Here is a 25,754-nt window from a genome sequence, read left to right on the forward strand (position 1 = left end):
TAAAAACACACACACAGAGACACTCCCCATTTTCTCTTCAATAATAATAATAATGGTGTTAAGTGCCCAGTATGTGCCAAGCCCTGGGATAGATAGTAAGATCTGATTCAGTCTCTCTCCCACATGTGTCTGTTTATTGTTGTATTATAGCCTCTCAAGTGCACAGTACAGTGGTCCACACACAGTAAGCAAATACGATTGAATGAATAAGGGAAAGAGAATAAGAATTTAATCCCATTTACAGATAAGGATACTGAAGCCTAGAGATGTTAAGTGACTCGCCCAAGGTCACACACAAACACACACAGCAGAGACATGACAGAGTGGGATGAGAACATAGGTCCCTTGACTGCCAGGCCTAAGTTCTTTGCACTAGACCTTACTGCATCTCCCCTCAGGCCCAATTCCGTGTGAGTGATGACTCCCACTGACACCTCAGTTTGCAGGCCTAGTTTTATTTCAACCCTTCATTTCCTCATCTTGATATTCCAATCCCATGATCATTCAACCCTGTGCTTTGGAGCTTTGTCAAGGCCTTTGAACCTCTCTCCATCTACCAATTCCCCTTTCCACTTGCTCCTTGATCCCTTTGCCGAACTTGCATCCCCAAACACCTTTTGTTCTGAGGCTGGAGGCAGGGGAGAAGTTTTATGGCACATTTTCTATTAAACCAAGACCCAGGGTGGCAAGTATTCTTACCCCCTGCTGATCCAGACTGCTGACATCCCGTGTTGCCTTCTGCTTCTTCAGGACAAAGAACAACTGGAAATTACTCAGTGAGAAGGAGGCAAATAGGCTTGAGTCATAAGTGTACTTTTAATTTTTTTTTAAACAACACGCACAAATTACAGGGGTCATTTACTGGTTTTTCTTATCCTCAAGAGCATTGCAAGGAAACATGCTGTTGTCTCATCTCATTTGCCACGGGTTTAAAAAAAAAAAAAAATCTCTAAAATGGAGGTATTTTTCTACACCAGACTACCAGTAAAATCCTGGTCATCAGTGTAAAAAAAAAATAAAAAATCTTGTAACAAATCTTATTTCTTCAAATAAATAAAGGAGCGCTCCATGTTAAACAAAAATAACTCTTCATTCAATTAAGAGGGGAAAAACTCCGTTACTAGATAATTCCCCCTTAGCTCTGCCAAGGTATAAAATAGCAAGTAGTACTTGGGCAAGCCACTTTACTTCTCCGCGCCTCAGTAACCTCATATGTAAAATGGGGCTTGGGACTGTCAGCCCAACCTGGGACAATCTGATGACTTTTTATTTACCCCAGTGCTTAGAACAGTGCTTGGCACATAGTAAGCGCTTAAATACCATAATTATTATTACTATCCTAATCCTCCAGAGGCTCCCCTAACAGCCCTGAATATTTGCAAGTGTCCACTACACTTTGTTCTGTACTAGGAGGGAAATAAATGTTGGTTATAAATGTGCTAGGAACCTATGGGGTATTGTTTAAATTCTCAGAAAGATCCCAATTTAAAAAATATCCCTGCTTATTTATGTTTCCGAAAAAACCTTTACATATTTGAAGGTACAGCAGGTTAGGACCAGAGGATGTACCCAAAAAAAGCTTCCAGATAATTAGAAAGGTTTTGGGGACACCTGCAAAACCAACTGAGTTGAAATACTCACAGTTTTCAGAAGACAGGCAGCCCCACTCCTTTGACATCGAGCCAAGTTAAAGCCCTTAATATTTTGGTCAACAACTTCTTTGACTGCACTAATCGAAACATCTCACAGAGAAGCGAGATACATGTGTCCACCTCAAGATAATACTAATAATTTCCTGTAGCTCCATCAAAAAACATGACATCCCCAATTAACTCTCAAGTTTAATCAGCCTCGGCACTCGGTCATGGCAAGTTAAACACAATTTCATACACACACTTTAGAAATAGGGCAACAAACGTAATTAATACTCATGACAACTCCATTAGATATCAATTTTTTTTTAAACAACAACAGTAATTTTGATACCCAAAGAGCAAAGGGTCTCCCAGATGTTAGTCAGTGAAAGAAGCTCCAACACAACCATAAAACTTTCAGAAATGTGGAAGTTAGGGATCAAATTACGATAAGGGTTATTCCACTAAAGCCCTGCTCGATTCTTCCACCTGGGCAAAATTCTCAGTAGTAAATTCCGTTTTTCTTGTTTAGACAGAGGCTCATCAAACAGAATTCTGTGTAACAGCTCCAGAAGCTAATAGGATTAGCAGGTCGTTCAACTGAATTACGAGTATTTATTTAGGGCTAAGGAGTGGCAAGTGGGCTAAGGAGTGGCAAGTGAAATATAATAGTAAAACCCACTCAGGCTTATAATTAACTTTGACTTTGGCTCTGTTAAAAATGGATACGTATGAATGCTTGCATTTGGCACTGACTGATTTTAGAAAGCACCTTATGCATTATCTAAGTAAAAAAAAAACCACTGCATTTCCAAAGACTGCAATGCAAAACTTACAAAACTTCAGTAGAGAACAATCTGATAAACCCTGTTTTATCAAGGCTACGATGAGTTGCCATGAGGTGACACTTTTTAAAGTGAACAATAATAATTATGGTATTTATTAAGCACTTACTGTGTGTCAAGCATTGTTCTAAGTGCTGGGGTAGATACAAGTGAATCCGGTTGGCCACGTCCTGGTCCCACAAGGAGTTCACAGTCCTAAGTAGGAGGGAGAACAGGTATTAAAATCCCCATCTTGCAGAGGAAGGAACTGAGGCACAGAGCAGTTAAGTGCCTCACTATACTGATCTTTGGATGTCAGTTCATGTATTGAGGGAAAAAAAAAGCCACTGATATAAAAATAAAAGACAACCACCATCCCCACCCCCCAACAAAAGATCACTTTAAATATTTAGGCAGTGTCCAGTTTTTGTAATTGTGAAGAAGAAATACTCTAATGGAGAGAAGGCCACCCCTCAGTATTTCAGTGCCTACATTACTGGTCTTTGGGTAAGCCTGGATTGGAAAGGTATGTGCTGCAGCAAACAGTGTCTTTACTCTTCCCCTCTGCTGCAAACCCGTCCCTCTGCCCCGTCTTCCAGGGCTGGATTGAGCCTCTGCCCACCAGGTGGTAGATAGCTCAGTCCGTGGGAGGTGCTGATGGCAGCGAGGAGGGTCAGGAGGGTCTGTACCCTGCTCTAGTCCCTTCCCTTTCCTCTAAGGTACCATTTTTCTACACCCAGCAGCAGGGGAAAATGAGATCTTTTCCGCTCCTCCCCCTTGCCTAACGGCATGGCAGATGTGATAGTAGCCACATCTGCCATATCCTTGGAGGGACTCTATTGTAAAGTTCATTTTCATTTCTGAGTAGAATTCTTACTTGCTTGTGCACCACTGTTAACTTGCAAAGCGGCAGAGTTAGTCAGACAGCTATTTTTCATGCTGGAAGTGGTCTCAGTATAGCCGCCGGTATCCACTCCAGTGTCTCTGGTGACCGAAAAACCTCTCTCTCCAGATTTTTTGGCCTGCAGAAGCTTGTAGACTGCTGTTCTGTACTTCTTTGAAATGAGATTGTAGAGGATAGGGTTGATGGATGCACTCAGATAGAAAAGTTGCAAAGCGACGATATTAAAATACTGGGAAAAGTGCATCATCCTGGAATCTTCTGTGTTTATATAAATGATCCTGCCAACATGGAAAGGCAACCAGCAGACTACAAAAGCCAGAACCACCACCACTGCAAAACAAGAGAGGCACAGAAATTAGTGAGGGCATTAGAAATGGATCCCTTCATTCAATCGTGTCTATTGCGCGCTTACTCTGTGCAGAGCGCTGTACTAAGTGCTTGGAAAGCACAATTTGGCAACAGGTGGAGACAATCCCTGCCCCACGGTCGGTGGGCTCACAGTCTGAACGATCGGCTGTGCGACTTGGGGCAAGTCACTCCACTTCTCCGTGCCTCCGTGAGCTCATCTATCCAGGGGGGATAAGGACTGTGATTCCCTCCCCCCGTGGGACAGTCCGATGACCTAGAATAACAACAACAATGTTGGTGTTCGTTAAGCAGCGTGGCTCAGTGGAAAGAGCCCGGGAGTCAGAGGTCATGGGTTCGAATCCCAGCTCTGCCACCTGTCAGCTGTGTGTCGGTGGGCAAGTTACTTCACTTCTCTGTGCCTCAGTTCCCTCATGTGGAAAATGGGGATGAAGACCGTGAGCCCCACGAGGGACCATACCCTGTCTCTCCCCCAGCGCTCTGCTCAGAACAGGGCTCTGCACATAGTAAGCGCTTAACAAATACCAACATTATTATTATTAAGCCACCGTGGAAGACAGAAGGTCATCAGGCACCAGTCTCCATCCCCAATTTCCAGATGAGGTCACCGAGGCCGGGAGGAGTGACTTGCCCACGGTCACGGAGCTGCCCGGTGGAGGCGGCGGGATTAGAACCCGCGACTCGCAGGCCCGTGCTCCGGGTACTACGCCACGCTGCTTCGGAGCGGAGCCCAGCGCTTGGAAGAGGGGTTGGCACCTAGCCGGAGGGTAAGAGAGAGCGTTTTTGGAGGGTGCGGGGGGCTCTGACCGAGGAGGCGCACGGTGCGGCGGTGGGCGGGGCGGGGCGTCCTCCGCAGCCGGCGGCCGATGAGACCGTAGAGGACGCCGAGGCAGAGCAGGGGCAGGAAGAAGTAGGCCGTGGTCACCCACAGCATGGTGCGCAGCCAGCCCAGCTGCGAAGCGTTGGGGCGACACTCGCGGCTGAAGAGCGCCGAGGCCGGGGCGGCCGAGGGGGAGGACGAGGAGGACGAGGAGGACGAGGAGGACGAGGAGGTCGGGGGTCCGGGCCCCGCGTCCTGCTCGACGCCGACGAGGAAGAAGAAGGGCCCGGCGGAGAGCAGCGCCACGGCCCACAGCAACGCGATGAGCGCCTTGACGCGGCGGCGGGTGACGAGCAGGCGGGCCCGCAGCGGGAAGCAGACGGCCAGGTAGCGCTCCCCGCTGAGCGCCGCCACATGCAGCAGCGAGGCGTAGGTGCCGCCCTCGCCCAGGTAGAGCGACAGGCGGCAGAGCAGCGGGCCGAAGACCCAGGGCCGGGAGCGCCACAGGCGGTACAGGTCGAAGGGCAGGCCGAGCAGGACCAGCAGGTCGGACACGGCCACGCTGGCCAGGTAGAGGTCGGTGGTGGTGGGCGGGCCCCGGGAGCGCCGGAGCAGCAGCACCGTCAGCAGGTTGCCGCCCACGCCCACGGCGAAGAGGCCCAGGCAGACGGCCGTCACCGGCACCAGGGCCGCCAGCGGGAAGGCCGAGCAGCGCCAGGCGTCGCACGGGGGCAGCGACGGCCACCGCTCCGGGCCCGCCCCGGACGGCTCCGAGGTGCCGGCCGCGCTGCCGTTCCACGGGACGCCCATGGCCCCCCGACGGCCGGACCGAGGGACGACGACCGACCCGACGAAGGGACGAAGGACCCAAGGACGGACGGACGGACGGACGAGCGGGCGGGCGAGCGCGGCCCCTCCCCTCCCGCCCCCGCGGCGCCGCCGCGGGGAATGAGGCCGCGCCGGCCGTCGGGGCTGAGGCTTCTCCCCTCCCGTTGGCCCCGCCCACCGCCGCCCTCCGCCAATCACAAAGGCGCTCGTCAACGGCCCCGCCCCCTCCTCTCGCCGGGGGCCACGTGACCAGACCCCCCCCCCCCCCCCCCCAGTCATCTGCAGAATGATATTGGTGGTATTTGTTAAGCGCTTCCTAGGTGCCTAGCACTGTTCTAAGCGCTGGGGGACGTACACCCTCATCGGGTTGTCCCCCGTGGGGCTCCCGGGCTTCTTCAATAGTATTTATTGAGCGCTTACTATGTGCAGAGCACTGTACTGAGCGCTTGGAATGGACAAAGCGGCACCAGAGACGGTCCCTGCCCTTTGACGGGCTTACTTCATCCCCATTTTACGGATGAGGGGACTGAGGCCCAGGGAAGCGAAGCGACCGACCCCCACGGCGTCCGGCTGACTGGAATAATGGTATTTGTTATGCGCTTACTACTACTACTAATGTTGGTCTTTGTTAAGCGCTTACTAGGTGCCAAGCACTGTTCTAAGCGCTGGGGGAGATAGAGGGTAATCAGGTTGCCCCACGAAGGGCTCACGGGCTTCATTCCCATTCTACAGACAAGGGAACTGAGGCACAGAGAAGTGAAGCGACTCGCCCGAGGTCACATAGTTGACAAGAGGAGGCGGCGGGATTAGAACCCACCACCTCTGACTCCCCAGCCAGGGCTCTCTCCACCGAGCCACGTTGCTTCTCCTCCTGATGAAGTTACCGGCCCAGCAGGAAGAAGAGGAGGAAGAAAGGACGGGAGGAAGGAAAGGCAAGAAGGGCCCGGCCGGAGGAGAGTCGGATTGAGCAGGTCAGCCCGGTTTCCAAGGCCAAAGTAAGCCCGTCATTTTCCCTTTCTTGCATTCATTCATTCAAGCGAATTTATTGAGCGCTTACTGTGTGCAGAGCACTGTATTAAGTGCTCAGAATGTACCTTTCGGCCACAGAGACAATCCCTGCACCACCACCTCCCCCCGGGGCCAAGACCCGATTTCACGTCAACACCAGCGCACTACTTCTGAAAGAAAAGGTTGTGGCATCGCAATATCTGTATTAGAGGGAAAAAGGCTGGTGAGTGGAAATAGTGCAGGGACCACCTCGAGTCTCCCCTTCAGGAAGGGTTGGATGGGCTACCTGGGCTAGATGTGTCTTCTGAAGATAATTTTCCTCTGGTAGAATCTGAACAAACCTAATATTAGCAGGTATTATGCCACCCAGCAAAATTTTCAAGTCCACTGTGGAAATTCTGAGGTAAGATTGTGGAAGAGGCTGCATCCTTTAGACTGAGAGCCCCATGAGGGACAGGGTCCCTGTCTGTCCTGATAAATTTTTAACGATTCCAGTGCTTAGCAGTTACTAAGCGCCTCTGAAATACCACAATTATTATTTCAGCTTTTCCACTCCCTTCGATCCCTTCACTGCTGCTTGTTGCCCCAGTGTGGAGATAGCTGGGCCGGGCACAGTGATGACAGGGTATGGACAGGTGCCCAGGGCCATCACCCAAACATGGATTGAATACTTACCATGTGCAGGGCACTGTACACAGGCAGCGCTTAGAACATGCAATACAAAAGAGTTGGTACTCCCCACTAAACAGGTGCTAAAAATAGGTCATGAGGAGGCAATTACTATTAATACTGACTATCACTACCAAAATGTTATTTTTCGTTTAAAATCCGTAATGACTTCAAGCATGTGGCAGTTGGGGGTGCCCAGGCTGATCTTGGCGAGTCTGGGCACAAAATTAAGTACAACGCTTTCACCCCTTAAGAGACGGCAGTCACCAAGACTAAGTCCTTAGCTACTTGGTCTTAATGTATCTAAAGCTACAAACCACATTCAGTTTTAAAAAAAAAAAGTACAATGGATATGTATGAAAACAATGAGTGAAGCCCAAAAAAGAATTATACAACTTTTATTTTCCACAGATTTTAAAGATACTTTTGCTACATTGTTTATGTATATTTCTATGAGATTATACTTTTTCATCTGTATGAAGTCCAACATTATACAATTTTAAAGTGATATGTTTGGTAGTGTATCTATTACATTTTAAAAAGTTTAGAGTTTTTTTTGGAATGTACAGTATATGAGGTAAAATTAAGATTACATTAAAAATTTTATCCTCTGCATTCATTTGCAGTGAGGTTCAAATGGCAAATACGCTATTAAATGACATTTATTATCAAAAATAGGAGTTCATTTGAATTTTACTATGAAAAACATAAGCCACCGTAGATTGACCACAGTGACCAATCTTACCATTTTAGACATTCAACCATATAGAAATCTCTGGGCTATTACACTCAACCTCATTTGTACTGCCAAACATGGCACTTTTAAGAAGGTTCTAGAAAACATCTGCTATCGGTATGCTTCATGGGACGGTATTAGCCTTTACATAGGTGACAGAATTAAAGTAAAATGTAAACATACAGTACATTATAGTGACAAATCATCATTCTTACCACCTGGGAGGGCCAAGTTTATGTTTCTTTTTTCCGACAAAAAATGTTATTCTACAGCACAGATCATTGGACGTGAAACAATTACGATACATGCCCATTCTAATATAAGAGATCTTCAAAGCACAAAACATAGGTTCCTTTTTCAAAGACTGACAGAAGTGCTTAATAACCATTAACAATGCTAAACCCAGCAACTAAAAATCATTAGTGATTCACTATCCTACAACTCAAATAATAAATTAAGAGAGCTAATTACAAGTAGTTTAACAGATAGTGAAAGTGTGATGAGACAAAGAATTTTAGATAGTTTCACTACAAGCTGTGTGGTACTGGCAGTCATTGACATCTAGCAAGATGTTCAATGTGATACTTGACAAAAATTCAGTCGGATCATCCAAGAACTCACAGATGCAAGCTCACAAAACATTGATGAGTTATGCAATTGCAAAGTGCTCTAATGCAACATTAACCACATGCAATCAACAATTCGGTACATATCCAAACAGACATTACATTAAACATTAGTTTTTCAAGAAAGAAAGCAGCTCAAAGTTTTCTGGTGCAAATTACATTTTGTCTTCCGATTTGGTGCCCCTAACAAAAAAAGGCAATGCTAAATTCAAAATTCTGATTGTGATGGCAGTAGGTGTAGGGGAAGCAGCAACGTCTATGGAGGTTCTACAATCTGTACACAACTTACTTCAGAGGGCTGGCGCTTATTGATTCGGACAGAGCAGTTTGCAAGAGATATACATCTGGCCTGTGTATAGGTGAATGCACACCTCCACACATCGCTATAAACGGCAACCTAATTCAATGGGTGTGAAGTTCAAAACTGATTTTAATTAGGTTTTTAAAAGTAACTACCTCAAAGCCCTCTTTGCTTTCCATGTGGACAAGACACAGGAGAGGTACTTTTTGAGGAACCTGGAAATTGTTTTTAGGCAAGATTAAACCGCCTGGGCCATCTTTAAGTCTTATAGGTCCCTACTTGCAGCGAAGAACTCCGCATTTATCAGATAAGAGGCTTCTTTCATGCGTAAGCTTCCATCCAGTTTATTGTTTTGCTGCCTGAGAAAATCCCCTCTATTATTCATCATACTCCCACTTCCCAAATTATTAAGACAAATGAGGAGGTAGAAATACAGCTCTAAATTGCTTTCACAGCATTAGACTTTAAACATTTTATTCCGCATGTGTAAGTGTAACTTTTGAATACTTCTATTCATAAAGGTATTTTTCACATGGTAATTAATAATCCTTCAGCTGGCCTGGGTTACCACTGTTACACTTAGGCTGACTGGCCAAAATCTCAATGACACATTGTTGCCTCATATAAAGTTTGTATTACTAGAAGGCATGTTCAAAAAAAAAAAAAAAGTACTTGACGTTTCTGTGGCTTGCATTCTAATAAAGTGCCAGCCTCTACCTAACAACATAAGCATTTTAAAGTGGCAGAAATGGAATGCTACAGTCCCAATGCCGGTGCTAAACGCCACTCTTTTTGTAAAAGCAGAACAGAATTTTTTTTTTTTAGAATGTGACCAACTAAAATGAAATGAGAGCATTCTAAAGTAAGGTTATGTTTTCACTTGATTACAAAGTACTGAATGATAAAGGCAATCAGAATGGAAAAGGTAGCAAAGAGCACAAGGATGACAGCAGCACACTGCTCATCACTTAGTGACCGTTGTGTCCTTGTGGTTTCCACAGTGTCTTTGTTGGTGCTGGTTGGTGGTTCAGTCCTCTGAGAGATGAATATTACCGTTCCACTGTAGGGTCCTACGAGGTCCTGATGACCTACCGGGTCTTGGCACTGTCGAATGGCACACACACGAAAACGATATTCACAGTTCTGTTGAAGCCCTGAATACCGGAAGGACAAGTCAGGGCCTTTGTAAATCTATCAGAAAAAGAAGCAGGCGTTACAATGCGGCTGGGTCATTTCTCCCCAACAAGAACCTTTATTAACTACATTTCACTTTCTCAAAGACATCTTGTTGATTAAAAAGAATCTATACTTTAGTGGCATACATCCTTAGCTCTGCATTTCATTAAGACAGTTTACATGTTACTACTGTGGATGGTGTTTGGGCGGAAAGACTACAAGAAGTTACCTGGGCTTGGGGAGCAGGGACCTACGGACCGGACTGAGTGAAGGAAAACATCGAGAATGGGAGAAACCCAGAGCGGTGGCAAATCTACTTTTTTGCTCCTCATGCTTTATGGCTTCTGATTTCTGTCAAGCCCAGGGATCGGGGCTGATCGCTGGTTTTCCTGCTTATGAGCAGAACAGGACCAATTCTTGGTGGAACTGGTTGTGAGCAGGGAACATGTCTGTTATTGGTGTATTGTACTCTCCCAACTGCTGAGTACAGTGCTCTGCACACAGTTAGCGCAAGGAACAGCATACACTGGGTAGTCTCTTGGACCTCCCAAAACTACTCTGCCCTCACCTTGGGCTAGATCCTCCAGTTCTTGCAGCCACACCAATAAGAATACTGTAGTTGGTATGGTGGTGAAGGCAACTTTAGGAAGATTTGTCATTTCTCAAGCAGAGTGGAGCTTGGCTGGTGGTAGTAAGAGGAATAGGTCCCTTGCATGAATCTCCTGAAATGCACAATTTCTCTTTTTTCCCTCGCCTCCTAGAACATATGAGGTACCACGCTTGATACGTCACAGCACAGAGATGTTAGAACCCTGTGTCACACCCACGAGCTGGGTCAGGTTGGGTCAAATGAAGTCCCGGCCAGTTTGGGCTTGGGCTGAGCATCAATCCTTCTGCTATTTCGACTGTGGCCATGGAAGGGGGTCTCAGCCTCCCTTCTGGGGTAGGGTTACCACAGACAGAGTCTGTTCATTCATGGGCCGTGCTTCCACGGGTGGCTAGACTGCCTGGCCTGGACTCAGAGTCTGGGCAGGCTTTAACTTGGAGGAACTGATGGGTAGTTGAACCCCTTTCTAGCTGTCAAACTGTCCTGTCATATCTACAAAGAGTTTCTTAAGCAAAATTTAACTGCATTAATTGCCTAAGGTACCACTAAAAACTTATCAGGGCTTTCGTCAAGTCTGTGTGTCTGGTCATAGCAAATGTTAAGAGCCAATTGGCAATTCCTCTCCAGGGTCAATTCTAATAAACTTTAAAACATTTTTCACCCTTGCATTTCCCTCCTCTTGAAATTCAGGTTATTAGCTGCTTGAAGAGATTTTTGGGAACTTCAAGAAAATATGGGTGTGGGGCTGAAAAAAACAACACAGGAAGCTACAGAAATGGGGCTACAATTAGATAAACTGGGGTGGAAAAAGTACAAAAGAAGGGGAGGGAAGAGAGAGAGAGAGAGTAGGGGGAGAGTCAAAGGGGGCAGAGCTGACCAGAAACCTAAGCGAGAAGGGAGAAGGAAAAACAGGGAAAGAGGATAAGGAATGAGACCTGAATAAGGGTGAGAGAAGAGCAGGGAAGGAAAAAATAAGATTGTTTTTTAGTATTTCTCCATAATTAGAGCAACTGACGGTAGAGACATATCTTGTATTTCTCAAGAATTTAATGCATTGCACTCAGTAACTCCTCAATAAACAGCATTACTATTACAACTTTTTAAACTGATGTCAGGAAGCAGAGCCTAGGGTTTACAAACTTTTCCAGTAGAAAAGAAAAATGTCAGCATAAAATTTTTACATTGCATTTAAAAGTAAAATATTCAGATTGTGGAATACTAAGAATATTAAGCTTGTGGGAAATAGATGAAAAGTCAGAATTAGCTGAGTTTTGAGAAACATTGTGTCTAAGACTATCTTTTTAGGAAATCTTTCTGATAAGAAAATTAAGGAGGTTCCTGACTAAATTGTAAAGCTCCCACAGGCAGGAAACATGGCCGTCAACTCTGTTATACTGTACTCTCTGAAGCTCTTAATACAGTGCTCTGCACACAGTAAGTGCTCAGTAAATTCAGCTGATTTGTGAATGAAGTGGTACACACAAAACTTAAGAAAAAATAACACTTTCTTCTAGTTAAAATGAAACTAGTCTTTCACCGGTCCTTCTGAGAAAAAAATTAATTCAAACATTCTGTTTTTTAAAAAAATTTAAACGATCAAGTTCCAACACTAAAATTCAAATGGTCAAGTCCTGCTTTCAGAACTGAGAGTCTGTTACCTCAGTGATATACACCTAAAAAGTAAAATTTAGGGTAAAATAGTAGTGGATCAAAATATTACGTTTGCTGCTTAGTTTACCCTTTTCATATAAGGATGGAAAAGAAAATAATATTTTTGAATTAGTGAACTAAATTTGAGGCCCTGAACTTCTCTCTAGTATGCCACAATCATTCCCAGGATCGACAAACAGGACAGTGACTTTCCTTCCTTATTCTTCCCATGATTCATAGTTTGGCATGCTCTACTGACTTCTAACCTGAAATCACCACATATGATGGGTATATAGGAAAACAACTTTGAATTGCATGGCTGGAAAAGTATTATGTCAAAGAATCCCAGAGTAGGAAGCAGCTCCTTACACTGTTTTTTTTCCGGCTACCCTCAGTGTGACTTTTGCAGGTCCCTGGAGATGTTGTAGTGGGCCCTTGTGGCAGCAAAACCACAGGGAGTGCATCCCTGATCTCCCCAAAGGGAATCAAGCACCATGCCTGGTGCAACCTCATGTTGGGGAGACTTGGGGGAAGGGAGGAGAAAGAGTGGGGATGGAAAAGGGGAGAATAAAACTATGGTCTTTCTCCGTCCATGTTTGAGTAAGATTATGCTTCCCTATGTCTACTTAAAGCACTTGTATGCAAGGGCAGAATCAGGTCATGAAGTAAAGTACATGAACTTAGTCATAGTTTAGCCTTTTCTTGGAGTTTAAAGAGTATAAGGAGAAAATGGAGCACTGATCTTTCCGGAATGACATATAAGATTATTAAAGTACATAATCTCCTAAAACCTGAGGCCTTATTTAATTTGAGCCTATAATAGAATTACATCTTTCATATTAATTCAGCTTCCTCTTCGGAAGGAAACCTGCTTATTTATGAAATACAGTCCTAATTTAATTGTCAATTTGCAGATTATTATGAAAAAAATCAGATGCTAAACTTAATATCCACCTTCAGTAAAATGGAGATTTTTGGACATCTACAGTAAGACGTTATATTTCTACAGACTTCCCTTCTAGAACCAAGGACCTGGATTCTCCCTTATTTTTAAGAATGTTAGGTTCAGGGAACAAAGGTGTTATACAATAGAACCTGGTGATCAGCTTGCATTTTTAATTAATACCTTTGCTCCAGGCAATCCCACAAATCTGAATTTATTCACCCTTCCAAAACAAGGTAGTTGAAATGTGAATTTTTAAAACATTCAGGAATACTTTCAGACTTTTCTATTGGTGTTGGAAGATTCCAACGCTAGCAAATCACTGCATAGCTATGATATCTTGTGGGGAAGGTAAAAGGGCACACAGGATACTCTTGAACCAAAGAGAGCAACAAACGGAGCTAAAAACCCAATGGAGAAGAAATGAGAGGGAAAAAAAAAGCTACCCATATCCAAAGAGGTAAGGATTACTAAAAGGCAAATGAAGATATTCAAATCTGCCAGAAAACATGCGTTTCATGAAGATATTAATTGCCGTCAAGTGACAGATTGCAGGATAGGGAAATTAAGCAGGGAGGAATACACTTCCTAGCTGCATGTAGTGAAGTTTGAAACACCTGAAAATGAATGAAGGGGAGACTACAGCATAACTGTTTATCTTCTGTCAATGAAAATGCTCCTAGATAATTATGTCTGTTCTGGACTAGATTTTGAACTGTGTATGTTTTTGACACCCCCAGGGGTGGATTGAGTACCGGTGGCTTGGAGCAGGATCCTCTATGATCCCCAGAACCAAATGGTGGGGGGGGGCGGGGGGGGGGGGGCGGGGGAAGAATGAGTATGTATGCATATTCCCTTACTTGTCCCATGCCACAATTCTTCTGGGCTCCAGGGGCACCTTGAATTTTATCCAGTTAGGCAGCCATTGTTATTGTCTGTCTCCCCCGATTAGACTGTAAGCCCATCAAAGGGCAGGGACTGTCTCTGTTACCGATTTATACATTCCAAGTGCTTAGTACAGTGCTCTGCACATAGTAAGCGCTCAATAAATACTACTGAATGAATGAATCAATTTAAAGGATTCACACATTTGTGAACTGAAAATTCTATGCTAACCTCTTAATATCACCGCACCTTATGCATGGCACAGCTCACCCCCTAATTGGGTACTCTCTTTTTAGGACAAAGGAATCAAACATACTTTGAAAACTACACAACTTGGCTTAGAGGATGGGCCTGAGAGTCAGAGGGTACTGGTTCTAATCTTGGTTCCACCACCTGCCTGTCTGTTTTGGGGCAAGTCACAACTTCTTTATACCTCAGTTTCCTCCTCTTGGCAAATGGTAAGCATGTAAATACAATAATAATAATGATAAAACAATCTTCCACCATTTATGGTTTGTTGCTTGGTCTTAAATTTGATTCCAGCAGCCTTTCTCCTCTCCATAATTCCTACCATATCAAATTCCTAAAAAGTGCTGCTTAATTTCAAATACATTACTTATTTTGCTACTTGGAGAGAATAAAATATTACTTCCAACCTAACAGTAAACACCACAAACTCTCCCTGCAAAATAAACATTTAGTGAAAAAATACCTGTTTGAATTCTGAGTCTTTTCCCACCATTACTTGAAGACTGTAAATAATTGGATCTCCTTTCATTGGTTGCAAAAGCTCCCATGTTATTTCACAGGTGTGATCATTTACTCTGTCTATTCTTGGAGCTGAAATCAACAGCATACATGTCTTGTTTTAGCTTAAGCATTTGATAGGTATATAATTGTTTTAATTTTTAAAAATCAGGGCTTAAAAAATCCACTTACTACCTTGCCACTACTGAAAGGAATTCTGAAACCACATAAGAAGCATCCAGTTAATGGTCAATTTGCAGTCCAGCAAACTATGCCCAGACCCTAAATCAGTTGGCAGTATGATTCAGATGCTATGAAAATCTTTGCACTGTCCACTTAACTTGCTTGAACTATTTGCTACTGAATTAATGCCAACTCAAGCAGTTCACAGCTTCAGCATTTCTTGGGTGCTTTCAAAAGAGTCAACTCAGCTCAACCTAAGCACACATCATTTTACAATACAATCTGCTGGAGGATGGGGTTGTGTTTAATTGCCATTTCTGGCAATGCACAATGAGATTTAACCGGAGAGATTCGACTTCCTGCTTTAGATAGGGTTTCCATTATTTTTCAGGGTTGAAAGGCATCTGTCTAGGCCCCATACTGGAAACCCTAGACTTACTGTTGAGGCTGGAATGGGATGTTTCTCCCTGTGCTAGAAACAGCCAAGAAATGGTGCAGGAAGGGCTAGTTCAGCCAGAGTGACCGCCACCAGTGTTTCTGCTGCTGCTTGGTCCAGACCTGGCTTGACTGATGGGGATGAGGAGAATTGAGCCTGTCTCCCATTGCTTCTTCCCTTCCCCAACAACCCCTCTGCCTCTTGCTCTCTATTCCTCTGCCTCTCTCTTCTGCTTCCTATTCTCCTCTCAAACACATTGCCTTTCCACTTCTTTACCTCTTAGGATCTAGCTCCCATCCTGCCCTGGTAGGATTAATTTTTCTGAAGAAAATGGTACCATGTTTGTTTTGTTTGTTTTTTTTAAGTACAGAGGAAATCTTGCCACTCACCTTTCAAGGCAGCTGGGACAGATTTTGTGGTAGTGAAAATGTATTCTTGAGAAAGGGGACCTTCCCCAGCTTCATTACAAGCTTGAATACAGAATTTATAGGATGTTGACTCACTGAGTCTTTGAACTTTGTATGTATGACATGGTCCTCGGTACAAGGAAACAAACCTGGAATGAAAAAAGAAGTTTGTACATAGTTTTATTAAATGGGATGCCTTTAAGGCATCATTTGATTGCATACTGCAGGGATACGTTCTTTAAAAAGCATTATCTTAGAAATATTTAGTATGTATTTATAATTGTATGCTTGGAAAAAGTGTTTAAAATTTTAAAAAAATTAACATTTAAATACCCTGAGAACAGCTTTTTATATTCTTTTAGTTATGGCACATAGTAAGTGCTTAAATACCATTATTATTATGTGGTCAACGCTTACCGTCCATTCTTATCCTCCATTTGAAGATGATACTGAATGGAATCGGTTGGCAGTGCCTTTGGAGTCCCCTCTCCCCACCTGAGTTTGAGGTTCTGGTGACTGAAGACTGCACATTCCAGACGAGGTGGATCAGGGGGGAGGGGTTTCGTTTTCAATTTTATCGTGTGGCTGAAAGGACCCGCTCCAAGGCTGTTCAAGGCTTGAATTCGTATTCTGTGAATTAGAGGCACCCCCACCCCCCCAAAAAAGGTTCAGATTTTAAATTATGATTGAGGTTGATTTATGACATTTAGAATATTTTCACTTTCACAGCATGTCCTGGTAAAGAAAGGGATAAAGCTTTATACTGAGATTCCAAACACTCTATTTTCCCTAAATAAACTGGGGAACACAAGCAGGAATAGGGAGTTTGAAGGCAGGAAGAACAAGTCCGGAGGTAGAAACTTAAATGATAAAGCACGAAGGGGGAATAGGGCAGGAGTTAGGTGTTGGGAGGACCATGAGAGGGTGAGGGCAAGGGTAAACTGACTGGGAGGTAGATGTATGACATACACTTGGCATGTGTGGAACAGTAAGGGGATAAAGGGAAGGGGGCAGGGAGGAGAAGAGAGGAGAGAGGAAAAAAAAGAAGGGAGGGTGACTCCGATGGTGGATGAAGTCCAAGTGCAACCTGAGTGCCCCAATACTGGGACTGGGCAGCATGAGGCAGCAGTCCCTGAATATTAGAAAGCAAATTCAGAACAGGGACAGCTTTTGGGTATGCACAATGTGGCTGGGACTGTGGGCACTACACTGTCCTCTGCAGTCACATGTACACTTAGAAGTGAATTTCACTAAGTGTTATCTTTGAGCATGAAGGACAACTAGCTACAGAATCCAAAGTATTTGGGAAAAAGATCATTTAGAGGGCTAATTTTGAGCTGTCATTTAATTGATGGCATTCAATCAATATGCCCAGTTTTTGTTGTTTTTTTTTTTAACAGTTAATCCCATAAACCCCAAAATTGTTAAAATAGGTCATGATTTTTCACCTATTTTTAACTGGCAAAATTTAGCTAATGGATACACTTGTAAGCTGTTTTTAAAAGTAGGAATTATCGAGTTCTTTCTCTTGCCAGAATATGTGTTTTTGATACTTGCAACTATGGAGGCAAGAAAATATAGAAACATTTTAAAGGTCTCATGAGCTCAGAACCAAAAGCACCATTCTCTCTCTGTTTTAATAAGGCTGCACAGGATTTAGGATATCAGTTCAGCTATAAATTTAAATAAAACAAATAACTATTGGGTAGCCCACATTTTGTGAAGCAGGGTACAAACAAAAGTGTACCCTTTTAACCTTAGTAATAAGAATAATCAATGTTCTGCATCCTGGGTAAATTGTTGACTTGACCAACCCTAAGGAACCTGCATGCTGCAGTCCAATTTTAAGATTAAAAAAACCCTGGATTTGTAAAATCAGATTAAAATGTTTTATGAGCAAAGTATGTCATCAACACTACTAAGTTTACTAAGATGACAAACACGTGCTTTGACCTTAACTTAAGAGTGCACGGTGTACGCAAACCCAGCTCTCTGCAATGACTCCCCTGCTAACATTTGTAATTTGAGACAGGACCCTTCTCATTTAAAAAGACTGTTTCCTTATGAAAATGTATTTTTCAATTGCACATCAATAAAGACCCCTAAAAAAAAAAACAACCCAAAAAACCCCTAAAAAGCACTCTCACTCTTATCTACCTACTTTCTCCAAAATTTGTCTTCTCTAATGGCAGCACTTTAATATAGGGGCCTACTACAGGTTGAAACATGGAGGAGGGGCAGAGAGATGCTTAGGAATGCATATCCTCTGGAATAGCTCTATTCTGAGAAAATGACCGTTAGGAAGAAAAGATGCTTGCTGAATGGACGGACATGCTATAATTAAGTAGTCATCTATGTGTATGACCAGCCGGCTAGTTGCCCGGGAACGGGCCTCAGTGGTAAGACCCGATATATAAAAGAGTTGGAGAAACTATTTCTATGATGGCAAGTACCAGGAAAATGGTAATGAGGCTCTAAGAAAAGTGCATATTGTCCATTCCCTTTCCTTCCCACCTCTTCCACAATCATTCCAGGAAGAGAGGAATCAGTTAAGAAATAAGTCTAGAGGAAACCGCACAGCTCTTTTCAGAGATTTCTGATCTGACATCAAATGAAGACAGCAGAGAGGAAAAAATGAAAATTCTTAGGGCAGAAAAATGTCTAAAAGAAAGTAGGCTCAAAAAGAATATCTTTATCAAAATTTTTCAGACATTTTAAAACTTTTAAAAGAGCATTTTTTGATGCTGAATAAAGAACAGACTCAAAATATTAGGATTGAAATTAAACCTGCGTGTTTGATGACAAGAAAAACAAGCTTTGAAGTTCTGGGTGAATACTGGTCAGTGTTCTTTCTTCCAAGAAAAATGCCATTTTAAACCAGGAGTAAGAAAGATCAACCTTACTGATAATTTCTTTTGACATGTGAACTGTTAAGGATTATTCAGAGCTTTGAAAGTGCACCTGTACGTGGTGTCTGGTTGTAAGTTGTCTATAACATAGCTGGAAATCTTCCCGACTGTAATAGGCTGTTTGTCTCCAAAATCTATGCTGTAGGCAAGGATTTCTGATCCGTGATCACAGGGCTTTTCCCAGCTTATGGCAAGGCAAGTGGAAGGTGAATAGTGTGGACTCTCCACTTCATCTTCATTTATCCCCTGAACACAGGCCACAACAGCAGGGACAGAGGCTGGAGTCTTGTATACAACTACTTCGCTGAAAGGGCCTGCTCCTGCAACACTCACCGCCTGCACAGTGGCAAAGAAAACACCGGTGAGATATGGCAATTCCCTTAACAGGACATGAGAGCAGACTACAGCAATAACTGAACCCATTTACCTGGACTCTGCAATAGTAGATGGTTGCTGGTGAAAGTCCTTTCACTTCATAACTGAGACCCGGCCCACAGTAACATATTTGCATGCTCCCTTCAACTCCTCCCCATTCTAAACGATACTCAGTGACATCTGCTCCATTACTAACAGGGACCTTAAAAATAGGAAACACACAGGAATTAAAGTCTTGGGACTGCTTATGTTAATGTTATTTAAAAAAAACAAACACTAAGTGTAAACAAAACAAATCATTTTGCATCAAGGCAAAATGTGTTGAATGACAAATATCTTTAAATGAAATACTAGACACTTCAATGCAATTCCTTTTACAGGAAACAATAAGAATGACAAGACACACAATTCTAAAAGAAAAAATAACCATCCCTGCTGTTAGATATTTAGATTCTGTATTAACATGATCGTTGTCACAGACTTGAGAGGATTCCTGGACCCATCTCCCTCTCCACAGGTACCTAGTCTCAATTATTCTAGGTCTCTGACAGATTCTCAGTGTGTCCAATCAGGGCTGAAAACATCCAAAATGGTGGTCTTGGGGTTTTATCTCTTAGAAACTCTTCTCCCAAATCTACATCTTCCCTAAAATCCCAGCTTCCTTACTGCTCTATGCTCACTATGAACTGAGTTATCTCCTCTGTCCCTGATCTTACACTGCCTCATGTCTCTGCTATGCCCTCTCTCTTTCACTGTGCCTGCCTTGTGCTTTCTCTGTTTATCTCTATTTCCCTTGCCTATAATTTTCTCACCTCCCCTTCTTGGACCTTTACCCTTATCCAACTTTGAATTCCAGAAAATATGGTCTTTTTAGAGTGTTTATATTGTAGCAGAAACAGATGGAACATCCTCCCCACAAATCCAAATGAAGAATTTTTGAGGGACAAAAACACTGGGAAAACCATCAGCAATATCAACACAATTTTTATACAGACATTCTTGTAGTTAGAAAAAGGCCTGAAATACACATTTAACGCATATGAAAGTAATAATACCTCCCAAAACACTTGTGCACAGGTTGCAGATCGACATGTCACTTGAGGGGGTTTGCAATGATCTGGTGGCCCAGGGGCTGTAGAAATTTCACATTTTTCTGAATATGGTCCAAACTTCAAAGAAACCAAAATAAGACAACTTAAATCTTTTTTTAAAAACAAATCTTTTTTTTCCTCAGACTAATCTTAATAAAGATTGGTCAAATTCATTAAAAAAAAATATGACTACTAATACTTGAGAGCTTTAAGAATGTGCAACAGTATGTCATAATGCCACAGGGTTAAAGTCAAGTTTCCCTAAATTTAAGGAACTGCTAATCTAAATATATATTTTTAAAAACCTGTATGAAAGGTCTAAAATGGACAACTAAAGTGATGTGGACACCCATACAATAAAGAGTTTACTAAACTTTAGAGTAAAGGTGGAGGACTTAAAAGTTTCACTTATTTTGCTATATTTCCTTAGGATTTTGGTATTTCAATCAAATAACAGATTTAATCTTAAACAATGTTGATAATTAATGCAAAACATTTACTAGATTTAGATTTCTACCAAACTGATTTTGGGAATAAAAATAAAGATGTGGATGCAGAATAAATCAGTTGGGAAGCTTAATATACATGATAATTTTAGTTATATTCTGAGTAATGATCTTTTTCCGTCATTAAATCAATCCGACATCATCTTACAGTCCTCTACAGTTGGTGGGCAGGAAACGTATCTACCAACTCTGTTGTATTATATACTCTCCCAAGCTCTTAGCACAATGCTCTGCTCACAGCATGTGCTCAATAAATCCTGACAATGATGATGATAATAGTAATTGTGGTATCTGTTAAGCACTTACTATGTGCCAGACACTGTTCTAAGTGCTGGGGTAGACACAAGATAATCGGGTTGGAACAGTCCCTGTCCCACAGAGGGCTCGTGATCTTAATCCCCATTTTACAGATGAGGTAACCAAAGCACAGAGAAGTTAAGGTCACAGAGCAGACAAGTGGCAGCACCGGGATTAGAACCCAGGTCCCTCTGGCTCCCAGGCCCATGCTCTGGCGACTAGGACATGCCACTTCCCTGATCCTTAAGGGCAGCAGTCATTTAACTAAGTTCTGCATGTTACTGCACCATTTATGGTTAAACACAAAGAAAGAGAAAATAGCTAAATTGGCTTGGATTTATTACCCCAGTTTTGTTAGCGGCCCGTAATCGAAAACTGTAAGTCCTTCCAGGGAGAAGGCTGCTCACGGTGCATTCCACTTCAGTACCCTGGTACACTTCTCGGGGTTCATCCACTTCTAGAGGAGACATTTCCACACCATAACAGGTGATGGGTGCTCCACCATCAACTTGAGGTGGCCCTGAAAAAGAAAAGTTAAAAGCCGGTGGAATTTCAAAATGGTACACATTTTCCAACATACTTTACTGTAATTTATAACCAAAAGAGAAATTACCCCATCGTAACTGTATTTCCCTTGGTTTTGGTCTACCCTGTAGTCTAGGTGGCAGGCATACACCAGGAAATACAGCTGGAGTCTGCACAAGTAAAGATTCAGATACCTGCAAAATCAAACAAATCCCAACACACTCAGCAAGTGATTATGATTATGTTCTGAGTTGAGTCATGCAGCCCAGGTTTGCTGATTATATTTTGTTTCCACACATTCCCTTCATGTATAAGTCAGAATGCTAAATATGGAATTATAATTTGAAGAGGATAATGCTCTTCATTTTAACAAAACTGTCTGTTTGGGTAACAAGAGATTTTTTACAAGCCCACTTGGTTAAGCCAATATCCACTTCCACAGTTCTGTGACTTGCTCTGTAGGCTATTTGCATTCATTAAATACCACTTCTAAAAGTTTCAAAACTTGTATTTTAATTGCATTAGGTTCTTTTTTGGAGACATAGTAAATTATGAATCTTTGAGAAATTCTTCTTCCATTCATGCTAGAGAAGTCTATTAAAAGGGACACAAGTTTCAAGTTCACCCCTAAAGAAACATCTTCCCTGTTTCCCAAACTGCAGGTGCCTAGTATTATAACAGTGCTTTGCATAATGTAGGAACTGAATACATACTGATTCAAAGGAAGAGGAATGGGGGGAAAAAGTAGATAACTGCTAATAAAATAGCCCACCTTCTCTGAAAGTAAGACAGAACTGAAATAGGCATCCAGAAAATGAAATACAAAATGGCAAACATAGCATCTTGAATATTCCCTGGATGAGACATCCGATTCTAAGTCTCTATGAAAAAGTTTATTATTTCAGAATCTACAGGTGTTAGAAGAGATTTAGATATAACTTAAATACACTTTTTGAAGTTCTTTTGTATTGATTTTTCACATTTTCCTAAAGTGTCAATACAGTAATCCCTGTTATCTAAGACTATTAAATTTTCTCTGTGTGGAAAAATGATAAAATAATGAAAAATGATGTGGCTAGTTTCAATATTCCAACTGGTAAAAGATGACAAACCTCTGCTATTTTCACAAAACAGTCAATCATATCAGTCCTTCATTTGCTGTTGTTACAAACTTTGTACTAGAGTACTCTTTAATGAACATATGGGTTAGGCAACATTACCGCACTCTGTCCTCCATCACTGATACAATATACACGTAAGCGATACGAGCAGCCTGGATTCAGTCGGTCACAGAGATGTTCCCTAGCAGCTCCACTGTATATTACATCCCATTTGTTGCCTGTAAAGTCAAGAAGTCCCGTTTAGACTGTGAGCCCGGAATGCCTCTGTTGCCGAATTGTACATTCCAAATGCTTAGTACAGTGCTCTGCACAGAGTAAGCGCTCAAAAAATACTACTGAATGAATGAAAGAATTGATGTGCAGTGAACCACAGTCTAGTATCTCATGTTCAGGTATCACAGACACAGCAGGTATCCTAGCTCCACTAAACCAGTGTTTGGGTAATTTGTCAAAAACAATTCTAAGCTTATTTAGAGCTTCCTGGAAGTGATCTAATTTTCTTTACATTTCCAGTTTCCTAGACAAGGCTTTGAAATTGTGCTGGAGTGAAATCTCTTTCTGTGGGCAGCCTTGGCTTAAGATGTGCAATTTGTTTTTAATTAGGCACTTTAAATGGGTTTGCTGGTCCAGTAATAACATGAAGGTTAAAGCAATGGAAAAAAACAGAACTGTAAAGAGTCCACCATAATTAATTAAAAGCCATTCTTATTTGTACACAGAAAAAAAGTAATTTTCTGGAATTAGGGGCTGCCAAAGACACCTGTGCTGTATTTTAGAGTTGATACCTTACTAGTTTGGTAAAAAAATAAAAAAAGCTACCAGGGTAATTTTAGCATATGACTATTTATGTTTAGGAGTTTCCCTGAATGTTTTCCTGGGAGTTAAATTTTGAATGGTAAATTTTCCTTCCAAATAACTGGGTGAAAAATTCAACTCCACAAACTGACTTGCAAAGAGTCTTCACTGCTAATCCAAGACTTCCTCCTTGCATCATGTAGGTAGTGAAACAGATAAGTAAAAACAAGACCATTTAAAAGGTGGCAATGGAAATTAGCATAAATTTACCTACTATCACCACACACATTCTGAAAAATCATACTTACCATTTGAGCCATGTGACATTTCCACAACATACTTATTTATGGCTGCCCCTCCACTGTCTTTTGGTGGATCTACCAGAAAAGGATGTCGTATTAGGCACAATACATTATAAGTAACAATAAAATGGAGAGACATTTTATTTTAGCAATCAAGTCCTAAGGAAAAGCCTGGTAATACGGCAATGCAATTAAATCAGTTTGTTGGATAATCATACAGGAATTATATGAGGATTGTTTGAAAGGTTCCACATCTAAGCCTTTAGTGTCACAAGATACTGGACAAATGAAGTGTGATTCATATTGTCCATTTTCCAGACTGAAGGTACTTACTCACTTTGATTTCTATACTTCCTCCCACTCCCCAGTATCTACGTACCCTTTGACCGAATTCAGGAAGATGAAGTAATTATACGGGTTTATGCTCTTCATTCTGCTCCATGTACAATCATCAATGTCTCAAATTTACCTGATTATAATTCAGTCACTTATTTTTTATACAGACATTAATAGGTTTTACTTTGATGGAGAGAGAGGAAATTTAATTAACATTTTTATCTTAAAGATAACACAGTTTTTTAATGGGGAAATGAGCATGATAAAGGGCACGCGGGGTAACTCTCTGCTGTGTGGGTATATGAGGAGTCTGTCTTTCTTTTAAAAGGATTTACATTTGCCTTTTTCACAATTTTTCTGCTGATGCCACATTCCTGTCTTCTTCCCTTGGGCACAGTGGCACATATAACAAAATGATTATATGTCCTCCCCACACCAATAAGCCCCCACCACTTTTTTTTACATTTTTTCCCTTCTCCTCTAATACCCAATATCCTTAAGGCTCTGAGAAGTTTAACTTTTCTTTTTTTATCTCTCCCTGTTTCTGATTAAATAGGACTGTGGAGAAATGTTAGACCCTAAACATCATAATTCTTTAATTGTACTCAAGAGGATGATCAACTATTTCATTGCAAACATTACGAAAAGTAATAATAATAATGACTATGAGGTTTCTTAAGTGCTTACTATGTACTCAGCACTGGGTTAAATATGCTTACTATGTACTCAGCACTGGGTTAAATACAAGCCACACTCCCTGCCCAACATGGGGCTCACAGTCTAAGGCGGAGGGATAACAGGTATTTAAACTGCCACCCTTCTACAAATGAGGCAACTTAGGCACAAAAAAGTTAAGGGACTTGCCCAAGGTCACATAGCAAGCAAGTAGTGTGGTCAGGATTAAAACCCAGGTCTTGATTTCCAGTCCCACATTCTCCACTAGGTCATGCTGTTTTTCAACTATCGTAATGATGCTGTTTCATAACGGTTTTTCAGAAATTCAGTTCATGCTCAAAATAGGAAACTGTCAACATAAAGTAAAACATCAAACAAAAATGAATGAAAACACCTTACCCCAAGTAACTTTAAAATTCTGTGCATGTATCTTTCCCTTAACTGATGGCTTTAAAGGTACTCCAGGTTTGTCTGGACATGTCATAAATTCTACTACTTCACTTGGATTGCTCTTGCCTTCTGAGTTATAAGCAATGACCTATTAAAAAGAAATAAAACCAAAATTTTACAAATTGAATATCTGCTAGAATAAACTGCAGCAGGCAGCAGAAATCAAAAGCGAAGCTGGACAGAACTGTAGCTTACTTCCAGAGGGAGTAGTGGCTACAGCTCAATGGTTTTGTTGCCTCCTCTTGGTTGATGCTGTGGTGCTCCAAACCCCAGAGAACCGTGTCACCATCATCCCAGCTTGCCCGGAGCAACCCTCCCTGAAGGGATCAAGTGCAGTGGAGGTGGTCTGGATCTATGACAGGGATCTCACATTGCAGACCATGAAATGCAGTTCCTCTTGGAACAGCCAAAGGCTGATGGAGCAGCCAAAACACCATGGGATGCTTTAATACAATCTCACTCTTGCCCAGGTCCTGAGGGGCTGCCGAAAATTGGAGCAATCCCATTTCTACTTGCCCCAAAGTTGGACTGAGAGTTTTGGCCCAAGTTAGACCAGAAAGCCAAAGGTCTGAGGACCACAAAATGAGCCAAAGTCTGCGAGAAAAGCGCAGCAGGTCATGAT

The 25,754-nt window shown here is 42.2% G+C and overlaps 2 protein-coding genes across 2 annotated transcripts in view; both read right to left on the reverse strand.

The window, feature by feature from the left end:
- Positions 1-2,634: 2,634 nt before the first annotated feature.
- MLNR (motilin receptor) lies at positions 2,635-5,404 on the reverse strand. The gene is made up of 3 exons (XM_001513929.4): positions 4,536-5,404; positions 3,336-3,692; positions 2,635-2,674 (listed from the first exon to the last, which is right to left on the reverse strand). The coding sequence occupies exons 1-3, from the start codon at positions 5,356-5,358 to the stop codon at positions 2,667-2,669; spliced, it is 1,188 nt and encodes a 395-aa protein (XP_001513979.3). The 5' UTR covers positions 5,359-5,404; the 3' UTR covers positions 2,635-2,666.
- Positions 5,405-7,434: 2,030 nt separating this feature from the next.
- The window catches only part of FNDC3A (fibronectin type III domain containing 3A), a 109,181-nt gene continuing 90,861 nt past the window's right edge, over positions 7,435-25,754 (reverse strand). Inside the window, 12 exon segments of the mRNA XM_016227645.3 lie at positions 7,435-9,907; positions 14,690-14,817; positions 15,733-15,899; positions 16,168-16,380; positions 18,712-18,995; positions 19,087-19,236; positions 20,090-20,203; positions 21,273-21,448; positions 21,542-21,647; positions 22,674-22,792; positions 23,678-23,746; positions 25,082-25,220. Of these exon segments, the coding sequence (XP_016083131.2) occupies positions 9,593-9,907; positions 14,690-14,817; positions 15,733-15,899; positions 16,168-16,380; positions 18,712-18,995; positions 19,087-19,236; positions 20,090-20,203; positions 21,273-21,448; positions 21,542-21,647; positions 22,674-22,792; positions 23,678-23,746; positions 25,082-25,220 (1,980 nt within the window). The 3' untranslated portion in view covers positions 7,435-9,592.

This window comes from Ornithorhynchus anatinus, chromosome 20 (assembly GCF_004115215.2).
Source record: "Ornithorhynchus anatinus isolate Pmale09 chromosome 20, mOrnAna1.pri.v4, whole genome shotgun sequence".
Classification (NCBI taxonomy): Eukaryota; Metazoa; Chordata; class Mammalia; order Monotremata; family Ornithorhynchidae; genus Ornithorhynchus; species Ornithorhynchus anatinus.

Coding starts and splice junctions, on each gene's coding strand:
- MLNR (XM_001513929.4), bottom strand. CDS start 5,358: ATGGGCGTCCCGTGGAACGGCAGCGCGGCCGGCACCTCGGAGCCGTCC. Junction 3,693..4,535: donor CCGCACCGTGCGCCTCCTCG/GTCAGAGCCCCC, acceptor CTTGTTTTGCAG/TGGTGGTGGTTCTGGCTTTT.